This window comes from Camellia sinensis, chromosome 5, assembly GCF_055761805.1.
Source record: "Camellia sinensis isolate YWXY chromosome 5, ASM5576180v1, whole genome shotgun sequence".
In the NCBI taxonomy this organism is placed as follows: domain Eukaryota; kingdom Viridiplantae; phylum Streptophyta; class Magnoliopsida; order Ericales; family Theaceae; genus Camellia; species Camellia sinensis.
Genome location: NC_138965.1, coordinates 191350972 through 191363199, shown reverse-complemented (window position 1 = coordinate 191363199; position 12228 = coordinate 191350972). Strand labels below are relative to the sequence as shown.

Genomic DNA, 12228 nt, shown 5'->3' with positions numbered 1-12228 from the left:
TTGATGCAATCGTTGGAGCATCAAATAGTAACTTTTTCACCAAATTTTAAATTTGATACTGGGTTTGATGAACCGTTGAAGATGGTCTAACATAATATTCATTGGTTAGAGAGTGGAACTTAATATATATATATATATATATATATATATGTATATTTGTTAAGTTTTTAATAAATATCTTAACAAGTATCAAGTAATAAAATAGTGTAAAATAATCATCCAAAATCACTCAAGAAGCTGAGAGAAGGAAGGAAAGAGGAGAGAGATTGGATAAAAGACTCTCACATTCTGATCCTCAGCAAAGAGGGTCCCACTGGAAATCCCTAGATTAGAAATGTAACCAATCACATTCCAGAAGTTAGGATGACTTTTATAAGCTCAACCAATAAAACAACAGATAAGGCCTCCTTGGTGGGCCCCAAAAGCACAATCCCCCTCTGCCTGACCCAAAAGTGCATCCAGAAAAGAAGAGCCCTTAAATGGGCCTGCAAAAGTGCAGCATGTGGGCCTCCACCACCCCCAACATACAAATAATTGCACATCTCCCCATAAGATGCAATCCCTCAACACTTCCATGAAAAACCCACTTTGTTTATTTTTCTTCCTTCTTCGTTTCATTTCAAAAATTTCAAACCATATCATTTACAATCTTGAATTTTGTTCATGTAAAATCTCTTTGGTTATTTGGCTTTGGTCGATTTGAATCGATCTGAATCGGTCATCTTCCATAGTTCTTTGGCAGTTTTGATTTTCATTCTGTCATTAACAATCTTCAATTTCTTCAATGGTGTCCAACAAAAAGGTAGCCAATGCGGTCGGTGGCAAAACCGCTCGAGCCTGCGACAATTGCATAAAAAGGCGGGCCCGATGGTACTGCACCGCCGACGATGCTTTCTTATGCCAAACTTGTGACGCTTCGGTTCACTCAGCGAACTCATTGGCCAGCAGACACGAAAGAGTTCGTCTCAAAACATCATCGGACAAGTCCTCCGACGAGTCCTCGTTGGAGAACTTTGTGCCCTCATGGCAACGAGGGTTCACCCGAAAGCCCCGAACACCACGACATGGAAAACAATCCATTCATCAACATCGAAAATCCCAAGAACCGACTCAAAACTCACATCCTATGGTGCCCGAGTTGGGGAGCGGAGGAGAGACTTCAAACGAAGAAAACGAAGACGAGCAGCTTCTTTATAGGGTTCCCATATGCGATCCATTCGTTGCAGAGCTCTGTCATTCTGCAAATTCAAACGAAGCAGCAAGAAATATAGCGATTCAATCGAAGTCCACGTTATCTGAACTCGGTCATGGATCTAGTAATTTACACGGGCTTCTTCCTTCTGAATCGGAGCTTGCAGAGTTTGCAGCCGATGTCGAAAGCTTGCTAGGCAAAGGTCTTGATGAAGAGTCATTTGACATGGAAGGACTTGGACTTTTAGATTGTGAAGAGAAGATTTCGATTTCAATGGAGGATTGTTCAAGTGATGGTGGAAGAGTTAAGATTGAAGATGAAGAAACCATGAATTGTGTCCATGTTGTTGATACCGAGACCGACATGGCGAGAGAACCATTTGAATTGAATTTTGATTATGATTCTCATGTGGGATGTGAGGAAGATGAGAACAAGGTTGGAGTTGGTAAAATCGGCGAAGCAAAGAAGAAGATGAAGAAGAAGGTGCTACTGAGGCTTGATTATGAAGGAGTCGTGTCGGCATGGGCTGACCAGAGGTCTCCTTGGACTGCCGGTGATCGGCCGGAGGTCGACCCTAGTGAGTGTTGGCCTTACTGCATGGTATGTTTTCTCTTCCATGTCTAATTTTCCTTTCAAATGTATAAAGCTATATTTAGTTTTCTTTTTAATTTTAAAAAATTAAATCATCAAACTATGATAGTTTAAAATTTGTTGGTTTAGTTTCAAAAATAAGCTTGACAATTGTTCTAATATTTATGGTTAAATTTATTATTGGAATTATAATTTTAAGAGAAAAACTTCTAACTAATCAAGAAAACACTACGATTCATATACTAAATTATATAAAACCATTAGATTTTTTTGTCTTTCAAATGCATGCGTTTCTGATAAAATATTATTAACAGTACATGTACATGTAATAATTGTTTCTGCATAAATAAGCATTTTAAAATTAAAATTGATAAAGTTTTAGTTTCGATCAATTGAAAGATTAAAATGATTAGGATAAAACATCATTGTTAAAGAAATACATCATGATTATTGTTTTTTTTTTTTAATTATTATTATTTTTTTTTATAAACTTTCTTTAGCTACTTTTGATTGGTCTCTTACTAATCTCGAGTTAAGTGCTAGCATGTGATTGAGCTAATTCTCTGGTGTCAATTTAATTGGGATTAATTGAGTTTAGCTATAATGCTCGGTATACTTTCTTGCTTTATTGATATAAGTTCTCACATGTATTTGTTTTCTTCATCAATAAAGTTTCCCGATTAAGGTACTATATGCACCAAGTCAATTATATACAAATGCTAGGCCATGCGACAGTTTCTTAAGACTGCTTATTTCAAATGTATGTATATGTTTATGTAAATGTATAAATACATCGAAAGGTAGCTAAGCGTAGACTAGTAGCAGAAGGATCTCAACAATCAATGCGCAATTTCCTGTTCTCAAAAAGGGTGTCCCCTATCTAATGCATCTCTCAATTATTTAAATTAAAAATTATACCATGTGATTGAGAGATGCATGAGACAGAATTTGGGTTCCAAACTACAGATATCCGTACTGGAAGCACATGAGAGTTGTCTGTGAATGGAAATGAAAAGGGAAATGAAAATGAAAAATGATAAAACCTCAGCAGCTCCAATTTGGCTTCTTGTTGCATTGTCTTATTGTATCATAGAGGTCCATCCAAATCCAATTATCATTTGGCATATCACATATGTACCGTTTCTATTCGGCATTATTTGGGTAGTCAATAGTATATGGCCAGTTCAATCCTGCAACAAATATACAAAAGGCATTGACACTAGCCTCCTAATATGTCCATTTTCTCTGTTAAAAATAAATAAATAAATAAAAATAAAAAACAAAAAAATCTAGAAGCACATAAATTAAACATAAAATTGGATACAAAAAATATATTGTCACACAGGATTTTCTCAGAATTGAAACCCACCAACTGAAATGTGTATTTCCTGTGTCTGGTTTTATATTTGGTTTTTGTGATTAAAAATGTAATGAAACTGCTAGAGTGCCAATCTTTCAGGGTAGTTGTGGAACAGTTCACCACCCATATGGAGATATAGGAGTGATTGGTGGACACACAGCAATGGGGGATGGAGGAAGAGAAGCGAGAGTGTCAAGGTATAGAGAGAAGCGGCGTAAGAGGTTGTTCTCGAAGAAAATAAGGTACGAGGTTCGGAAGTTGAATGCAGAGAAGAGACCCAGAATGAAAGGTAGGTTCATTAAGAGGGCCAATTTTGCAGGACCTGCTTTTCCTTTGCTTAACAAATGAAATGTAAAACTATCTATCTAGTTTTGCATGTTAATTATGCCTTTATAATGGTCTTGTACATATCTGCTATTAAGGAAAATGTTAAGCTTACAGAAATTTTATACAAAAAAGTCATACAGAATGTTGTGGTGGTGTCATTTTTGCAGTTATATAAATCGTAGTGATCAGTTCTTTGAATGGCTGTAAATAAGCCAAGTCATTCTGCTTGAAATTTTTGTATAGGTTGTATAGTATTATTCATCTAGTAAATAAAATCTAAGCTTAAAAGCTTACCTATTACATGCATGGTTCCCCTCTCTCTCTCTCTCTCTGTGCCATGTATTGAAATTTTTTTTGAGTGGGATATGTTGACAATGGAAACCTATAACAAACAAATTTTGACATGGAAGGCCATATGGGTACTAAAATCAAATGTACTTAAATTTTAGTTGAATTAGAGGTAATGCTTTACCAACAGGTATAAAAAAAACAAAAACGTTTCAATGAGAAATGATTTTAATTGATTGTCACAAATTCAAGATTGAAACACAACAACCTTAACAAGTGAGTCAATTTTAGTTAAAGATGTGTCCCAACAAAAAAAAATAAAATGTTTAGGTAAAGAAATCTGAACTCATTGAATTTGGGTTTCTAACTTCAATGACGAATTTGGAGAAATCTTATGAATAGAAGGTCTAGATGAAAAAGAAAATAAATTATTCGTATTCTCATGTTGAAAATAAGGAAAGATATTAGTGGGTAATTATTTGATAGAATAGTACTATTTTCCAAGTCCACATGATTAGATGGATGTTTGAGGTTTTTTCTTATTTTTTTATTTTTACCATTAAATTTGAAATCCTAAATTCAACAAATCTAAATTCGAGGTGAATAAAGATATCTTTGGCTGGGTTAATGGTAAGCAATTGATTGTGATAAATTCACAATTGTTGGATATTAGTGGAGATATGAGACTCATTCAATAACCATTGAATGTACTACAAAATATGATGTCAAAAGATGTTAAATTCAGTGACATTATTCAGAAATTCTGTCTTTTAATCTAAAAACTATTCTAATCAATCAATGTTTGAAAGGCAATGGGGATATTTTTACATTTATTAAAAAAAAAAAAAAGCCAATGTGAATTACGAGAAACACTTGAACTAATATAGAGAAAAATCAAATACTAGGATCCTCTTTCTCCTTCCCTATCCTCCACTAGTCCCATGTCTCCTAGTGCTTAGGTTTATTTTGTAATAAATATGGAAATATATAATATTACTTATATGATTGTTTTGTATTATTAGTTGTAAAATTAAATAATTTGTCAATTTTGTAAGATGGAATGTCTATCAGAATTCAATCCGGAGAACAAAATTGTAACCATATGAGTCTCATAAACTAAGAATCTCAATTATATGCAATTGTACGGGGAGGAAATAATTCTTCTCGTATAATCCTGTTGACCAAGTCCACGCTCCTCCGTACGACGTCGCTTTATCACCTGAAAACACAAACGTGAGCTAGCCGGCGGGTGTGTGCCGGAAACCTCTCCGATGCCTAAGTCAGTAAGCTTGACAAATAGACAAAGTTTTATGCTCTCAGAAAGAATTGTGTTCAATTACCTCTTCCAAGGTGATGCTTGTGAGCTTTTATAGGTTTTGAGTGGCATAATCCTAGTAGGACTTTTATTTCTCCATGCAGAGTCCTCCTAGGATTCATACTCCTAAGGATAATGCTTATCCTTTTACACCCCCACTGCTTAAACCAAGTGGGATGGTTTTCTCCATGGCCGAACTACCATTTGACCGAAGCAAAACTGGCAATGCTGAGCCACTGAATAAACCGAACTCATCCTTAGTTCGGTCCTTGTGTCATCCCTTTCTTATCTCGGCTTTCTATGTAGAACCCATAGTACGGTCTTAGACCGAACCAACGACTTTCAGCCGGTCTAGCCCCAATACCGGTATAACTCCAAGTTACTTTCGGACCGAAGTATCTTTTACAGTCACTGTGCCGAAATAACTTTATCCCCCTTAGGCCGGAGTAGCCTTGCCTCTCCTGGGCCGGAGTAACACTGCGGTCTTCCCTGGGCCGAAGTAACATTGCGACCTTTTCACCAAGTTTTTGGCACTTTGGGCCACAAAGCCCATCTCATAGCTCGGCCCAATTTTTACCAAAAATTACCCTCTCAGCAATAATCCACCCAATGAAACAGGTCTTAAGTAGATTATCCCTATTTCCTAGTTAGCTAACAAGGTGGGTCAATTGTTTCGCCTATAAATGTTTTTTGATATGCCATTGATTAAAAGTACTATATAAACAATGCCACATGCATGATATTCAAGACTACTCAACAATTGCCAATTTGAGTATCTCTAGCAATACTAGTCAAAATATCTAACTATATCTAACTAAAATCTCACCTTATTATTTTAGCTAACCATTTTTTTAATATACAATCTAACAATATGTTTATTTTTGCTATTTTCTTTTAAAATATTCATTTAATATTTTTATGAGAGAGAAATGGAAGGAGTAAATAACTTAAGAATAAGAAAAAGCAAGTTGCTAATGAATAGCAGCGGAACAGACGTAGCTAGTCACTATTTATAAAATTATTTTAACTAGTTTGCTGAATATAGTTTTTTTATTATTATTTTGATTAGCTATTCTAACTAAATTAATAATTTTAAGTAGCTTGCTGTGAGTAACCTTGTATATGATCCATATGAGAGCAAGCAGAGGCATCTCCAAGTTGAAGAAGAGACAATTCAAGATCCCTTTTAGTTAAAATATAATCAAGTCAAAAACTTTTATGATCCCTAAACCATACTATTAAATTCCGAATTTGGCCTTTTCGAGACGCGTGGTTACATGCATACGTGGTCCTTCTCATAATCACTCCTTTAGATTTTGTAAGATAACACAAAAAAGAGATAATGTTTGGTGGTCACAAATTCTGTGGTTCAAATGGTCTGAAAATGTCAAAACGAAGTCGTTTCAAAATGACGTCGTTTTGACATTTTCGGACCATTTGAACTACAGAATTTGTGGCCACCAATCATTGCCCCACAAAAAACATACAATGACCCATCAATTGATGCAACCCTTTCGAAGGGTATCTTCTTAACCTTTTTTTTTACTTCAACTTCTTTCTAATGGTTAAGATTTACTTTAAGTGTATTTAATGACTCAAATTATTTTATTAAAAAAAATTACATTTTAATTTTTAAATTTTTTTTAATAAAATGATTTGGAGTGATAGATTCTCTTAGAGTAAATCTTAAGCATTGCAAAGAGGGAGGTTAGTAGAGACACAAAGGAGAGAATCCTTGCTCCTTGTTAACATGCACCTCTAAAACACATGTTAAAAAAATAATAAATAATTCCACCTATATTCATTAACATGAAAAATGTTGAATAAAAATATAAATAAATTTAATATTTTTCAAAAAACTAATAAATCTCATATCTTCTTATATGTGGACAAAAACACCGTTGTTTTGGAGACGAAATTGACATAAGATTCTTTAACTTAAGTGTAATGTTAGATAATAATAATAATAATAATAAATTTATCACGTGAAAACTAATTTTTTTAGTTGAATTTTTTAAATTTGTTTTGAGTAATTAGAAATTAATTTGATGGAAGTAAATACAAAAAAAAATGCTTTTAATTTTTAAAAAATTATTTCAAAAAATTATTTCAGTACCAATAAAAGAAGGGAAAATTGTGAGTCAATTGTAAGGCCAAAAAACAAATTGTAAAGTCATGGAAAAATTCATAACTTCAATTATATTAAAGTTGATAAGTTTTACCACTGATTTGAAATTTGTTTTGAAAATATCTACTAGAGTGTAATTTCCCCAAAAAAGAAAATCATATAAAAATAAGGACACTTGGGTAACAAATCTAATTTTCAAAGTTTTGAAACAATAATCCCAAAATCTAATCTTTTTGGACTATAGGGACAATCACTCTGTTAGTTTTCAATGGATACGTCTTTTTTTTTTTTTTTTAATGAATTCTTTTTATACTTTTTTTAGACTTTAAAATTGGTAACTCATCTTGACACCTAAGTGCTATCTCAATGACCAATTAGATAATTGCCTTGGGTCAATCTAGATTCACTTAAAAAATTAAATATTTGTAAAGATTAAAATACGAAAATATTCTCAGTTTTTTGTGTTTTTTAATATTTAGTGAATTTTTAAAAGATATGTTTTTGTTTAATTTTTATACTTTCTGAGTGTATTAAATTAAGTGAATCTAAAAGATAAAAAACAAAAAATAATTAAAATATTAAAAAATTCACTAAAAAATAAATAATTACGGATTTAAAACTCAAAATAATTGAAGGAAGAACAATGTAAAGTATCTGTAAAAAAGAGAGATGAAAGGTTAAAATGAAGGGAAAAATATAAGGGTGTTTTGATCTTATTATAGAACAAATTATGTTAACAAGACAGCTTATAATTTTTTTCTACCTTCTAGGAAATAATACGAAGACATAAATTTAGGAGTAAATTAAACCCCTAGTTGTTATTTATTTCTTGTGGATCTCTATAGTTGTTATTAAATTAATTTTGTTCTTTAATTTTTTATATTGTGTTAATTTAATTTAATTGATAATATCAGTTAAAAGAATGGGATAAAAATCATGGACAAATAATCTACTTGAAAGGGAAAGAGTTATTTTAAATTGAACAACAGTCTCTCGATCATTTTTGAGAAGAATGAATTGACCATTTTACTAATTGATTTCAGTCCAATCTCTAATGTTGTGATGGATCATGAATTTTGATAGGAATTTGAAAAAGAAAGGGAAAATGAAGAAAAATTAATTTATATTTTACTCACATTTGTCTCACATTTTTTTATTTTTCTTTACCTTTTCAAATCTTTACGTAAATCTATGATCCAAGCATTGTCTAAAAATTTATTATTAATTATAAAATTTACATGTAAAATTAATACAATTAAAACTATATATATTAAATTCACAAAAAGCAAATTACAAAAAATTACGAATGTAATTGTCGTAAATTGTTTTTGAAAAGTGTAGCGGGTGCAATGTCTAAATGAATATAGTGCTGTCAACATTGTATCTTGTGCATTTTTCTATATTTTAATTAATTAATTTATTTATTTTTATTTTTTTTGTAACATTATTTATCCTATTAACAACGTCGGTCAAGAGACACATCAAGTGGGAAAATGTCATTGGTGAGGTTATTTTCAAGTTAGAGCTTTGTTGGAAATATCTTTTTCTTTTGGGAATAATTTACTTGGATGATAAAAGATTGTAAGAGATACAAAACTTCGTGATCATTGATTTGATGATAGTATTGGTATAACACATACTAAAAGAAGATAATATAAGAAGAAGATAATACTAACCACTATTGGCCGATGTTGTTGTCCAAAACAATTGAAAGTTTTGTCATTGAGTGTAAGACTATTCTTAACACAATTCTGAAAACTTTTTTTCTACAGTTTAAAATTTTAGAGAATTTGAGAGTTTTATTTTAATAATCTGAATTATTTATTTTATAGGATTCTCTACGTATATCATTCATAATAAAAAAAAAAAATTAGTTGATTCGATAATTATAGTCATTTCATTTTATCTCCAAAAAAATGAATGGATCCCATGGACACCTTAAGTTCGCTCAAATTCATATTTGAATTTGAAAAAATACTAACCCATTTTGAAAAGCACAACAATAATAAATTGTTCAGTGAAGTTTTAAGATTTTTATTTTATTTTATTTTTTCCACTAGTTCAATGAAAGTAAAAACTAAAAAAAAAATACTTTTAAATTTTAATTTTTTTGGGTCCAAAAATGAGAAAAAAAATATTTGAAAATAATCAGTGTTTTTGAAAATTTAAAATTCAACCAAACAGATTGGCTTGTCTATGTAATTTATTGAGCTACCCACAATTTTTCTTATTTTTAAAATTTTGTGTTAGAAAATTTGATACAATTTTTGTTTATAAGACAAAAAATAATTTAAATAAATTAAAAAATAATTATTCAAAAGCTAAAAATAATACTTTTAACATTAACTCCTTAATCATCACTTTTTAGTTTAAAAAATAGGAAAATGTCTCGTAACTCAAATTTTTTGGCTCAAAAGTGGCTCAAATGGCCAAAAGTTGTTCTGTACTCAAAACGACATCGTTTTGGCCATTTTTATGTTGTTCAGTACTCAAAACGACTCCGTTTTGACCATTTGAGCCACTTTTGAGCCACAAAATTTGAATTACGTAGCATTGTCGAAAAAAATATTGCACCAGCTAGGACCAATGTTTATTTCTTGAAACTAGCAGTACGGCTAAGCTTGACTTTGATAGCCCATTACCAGAGACAATAGGGGGTTCTAATTACACCAAAAAAATAATTAAGTATTCTCAATTTTTAAAAACATTCTGTTTAATTATTTAAAATTTTATATTACTTTTAGTACATCTTCTAATATTTTTCAAATTACCCAACAGTAAACCCAAATAATAAATTAATTAAAAAAAAATGTCAAACTGGCCATCAAAGTATATCTTCAATGGAGAGACGATAATGTGATCAATCCAGAATTACTGTTTGCAAAGATAATCCAACTAAGCAATTTTTTTATTTTAATTAATTAATTATTTGTTTCTTTTTATTATTATTATTATTATTTTGAAAAAAAAGTGAACATAGATTATTAGGGCCCTATGGTGATCATCTGGGTTTTAGCATTGAAAAATAGTTTGTAAATTGTTCCTTATTCAATTGTTTGAATTTTGGGTTTGTAAAAATAGAAAAGTGAAAACAAATCGAAAATCCAAACACAAAACTTGAATCTATTTTTTTGTTTAATTCTATCAAAACTTCTGCATCAGAGCTTGAAGCTAAGTTTGAATTGAGAATAGCCAAATTATGTGATCATCTAAAAGTGTATTAATTTTGAAAAGCAGTTTAAAAAGATATTGAGGTTGTGTGGCTCAACTTTAAATTGTTTTATATTCAATTGAATACGTAAATTGTTTCAAATTTGGAGAAGCTACACATTATTTTGATTATCACTCTCATTTATTGTTTGATTTTGTTTAAACTTTCTTCCAGATTTAAGGTTTCAAAATAATAAAAAACAATGATGTTAATGATAATGGTAAGTTTTGATAGGGTGGATTAAAATTTTAGAGAAGGAAAAATAAGAAGAAGAATAAGAGAAAATAACTTTGATCTCTTAGGGGAGAAGATGTAAATATTTGAACAGAAATAATTGATGAGGGTGTACCATGAGAAAAAAATATTTTATTTTAAGGTTTAATATGTGTTGTCCTTATTAATAAAATTACATTAGAATATAATATGAATTAAAATTTATGAATTTAAATTAGACATATTGAGATATTTTTGGAGTTCAAATAGAATGCCCCGAGACAATAGACTTCCAAAGCCCATCAAGTATTAGGATCCAATGGGCCTCTAAATAAAATGGATAAGGCTTGTATTGCGTTGGCCCATAATATTCTAAGGTGAGAGACATGTGAACCATTGGACTTCCACCATCACAGATTTTCCACTCCCTATTTGAGGTGAAGTCAAGTTGAAAATATCGGCTTCCCTATCATTTTCATTTATATTTTAAAAAAAGTAATTTGCATTATATGCATTATAGTCATGGTTTAATTTTATATGCATTATAAAGCAGTACAAACGGGTTCGGCTCATTTAGTATTTAAAAATTTTAAATTCAATTTTTCAACTCTTTGGAGTCTGTAGGCTTGTTTAAGATTTTTCTAATTCACGTGAAAGGACATTTTGCATGAATTTTAAGATTAGTTGAGGTACGAATAAATTAGCATGATTATTCTACGAAAAGTAATAAAAATTGAATCATAAATGGAAGGGAATTTTTTTTTGAGGTCCTTAGTATTAAGATTTTATAGTATAAAGGATATCAAATATTTTCATAATGTCTAAAATCCCTCAATTTGAACCAAAGAAATTTCATCCAGAGAATTTCTCTGGACTTTCCAGAGAAATTCACCTCTAGAGAAATTCCCATCTGGAGAAATTTCATCCAGAGAAATTCTGGACTTCCCAAAGAATTTCTCTGGGTTCATTTTGACCAATTTTCTCTAGGTTCAAATTCAAATTTTTCTGGATTCATTTTAACCAATTTCCTCTGGATTCAAATTCAAATTCAAATTCAAATTTCTTTGTGTTCAAATTCAAATTCAAATATTGTGGATCTATTTCATTATCAAAAAATAGGAGAGGGACCTTAGACCAATTTCTCTAGGTTCAAATTCAAATTCTTCCTCCAGAGAAATTCTTTGATAGCCTTCATCATCATCATCATCATCATCATCATCTTCTTTCTACATCAAATAAGTAGCTGTAGTAGCACCATGATAGCCATATAAACAAAAGCACTTTGATAGCATCGACACAATTACACAACATGACAAATGATTAATTGGAGGTAGCATGAGGCAATAACAAAGCTTCTAGAGAAATTTGACCAACCAGAAAAATTTGAACAACCCAGAGACCTACCAGAGAAATTTGAGCAACTAGAGAAATTTAAACAAACCAAAAACCTACCAGAGAAATTTGAACAACCTAGAGACCCACTAGAGAAATTTGAACAATCAGATAAATTTGAAAAAACTCCCAAATTTCTAATCGTCACAGAAAATTCAGTTTTAGTAAATCCAATGGTATAAGCATAGTCATTGGCTCCAATTTCACCAAC

The 12228-nt window shown here is 31.0% G+C and overlaps 1 protein-coding gene across 2 annotated transcripts; it reads left to right on the top strand.

Annotated features, from left to right (window-relative positions):
* Positions 1-509: 509 nt before the first annotated feature.
* On the top strand, positions 510-3770 carry LOC114288906 (zinc finger protein CONSTANS-LIKE 16). 2 transcript variants are annotated; one of them, XM_028232522.2, is made up of 2 exons: positions 510-1792; positions 3243-3770. In XM_028232522.2, exons 1-2 carry the CDS (start codon positions 785-787, stop codon positions 3489-3491), a joined length of 1257 nt encoding a protein of 418 aa, XP_028088323.1. In that variant the 5' UTR covers positions 510-784; the 3' UTR covers positions 3492-3770. The 2 variants fall into 2 exon arrangements, with proteins under 2 accessions (XP_028088323.1, XP_082727046.1); XM_082870920.1 differs by having other exon boundaries at positions 542-1792; positions 3227-3386.
* The last annotated feature ends 8458 nt before the right edge of the window (positions 3771-12228 follow it).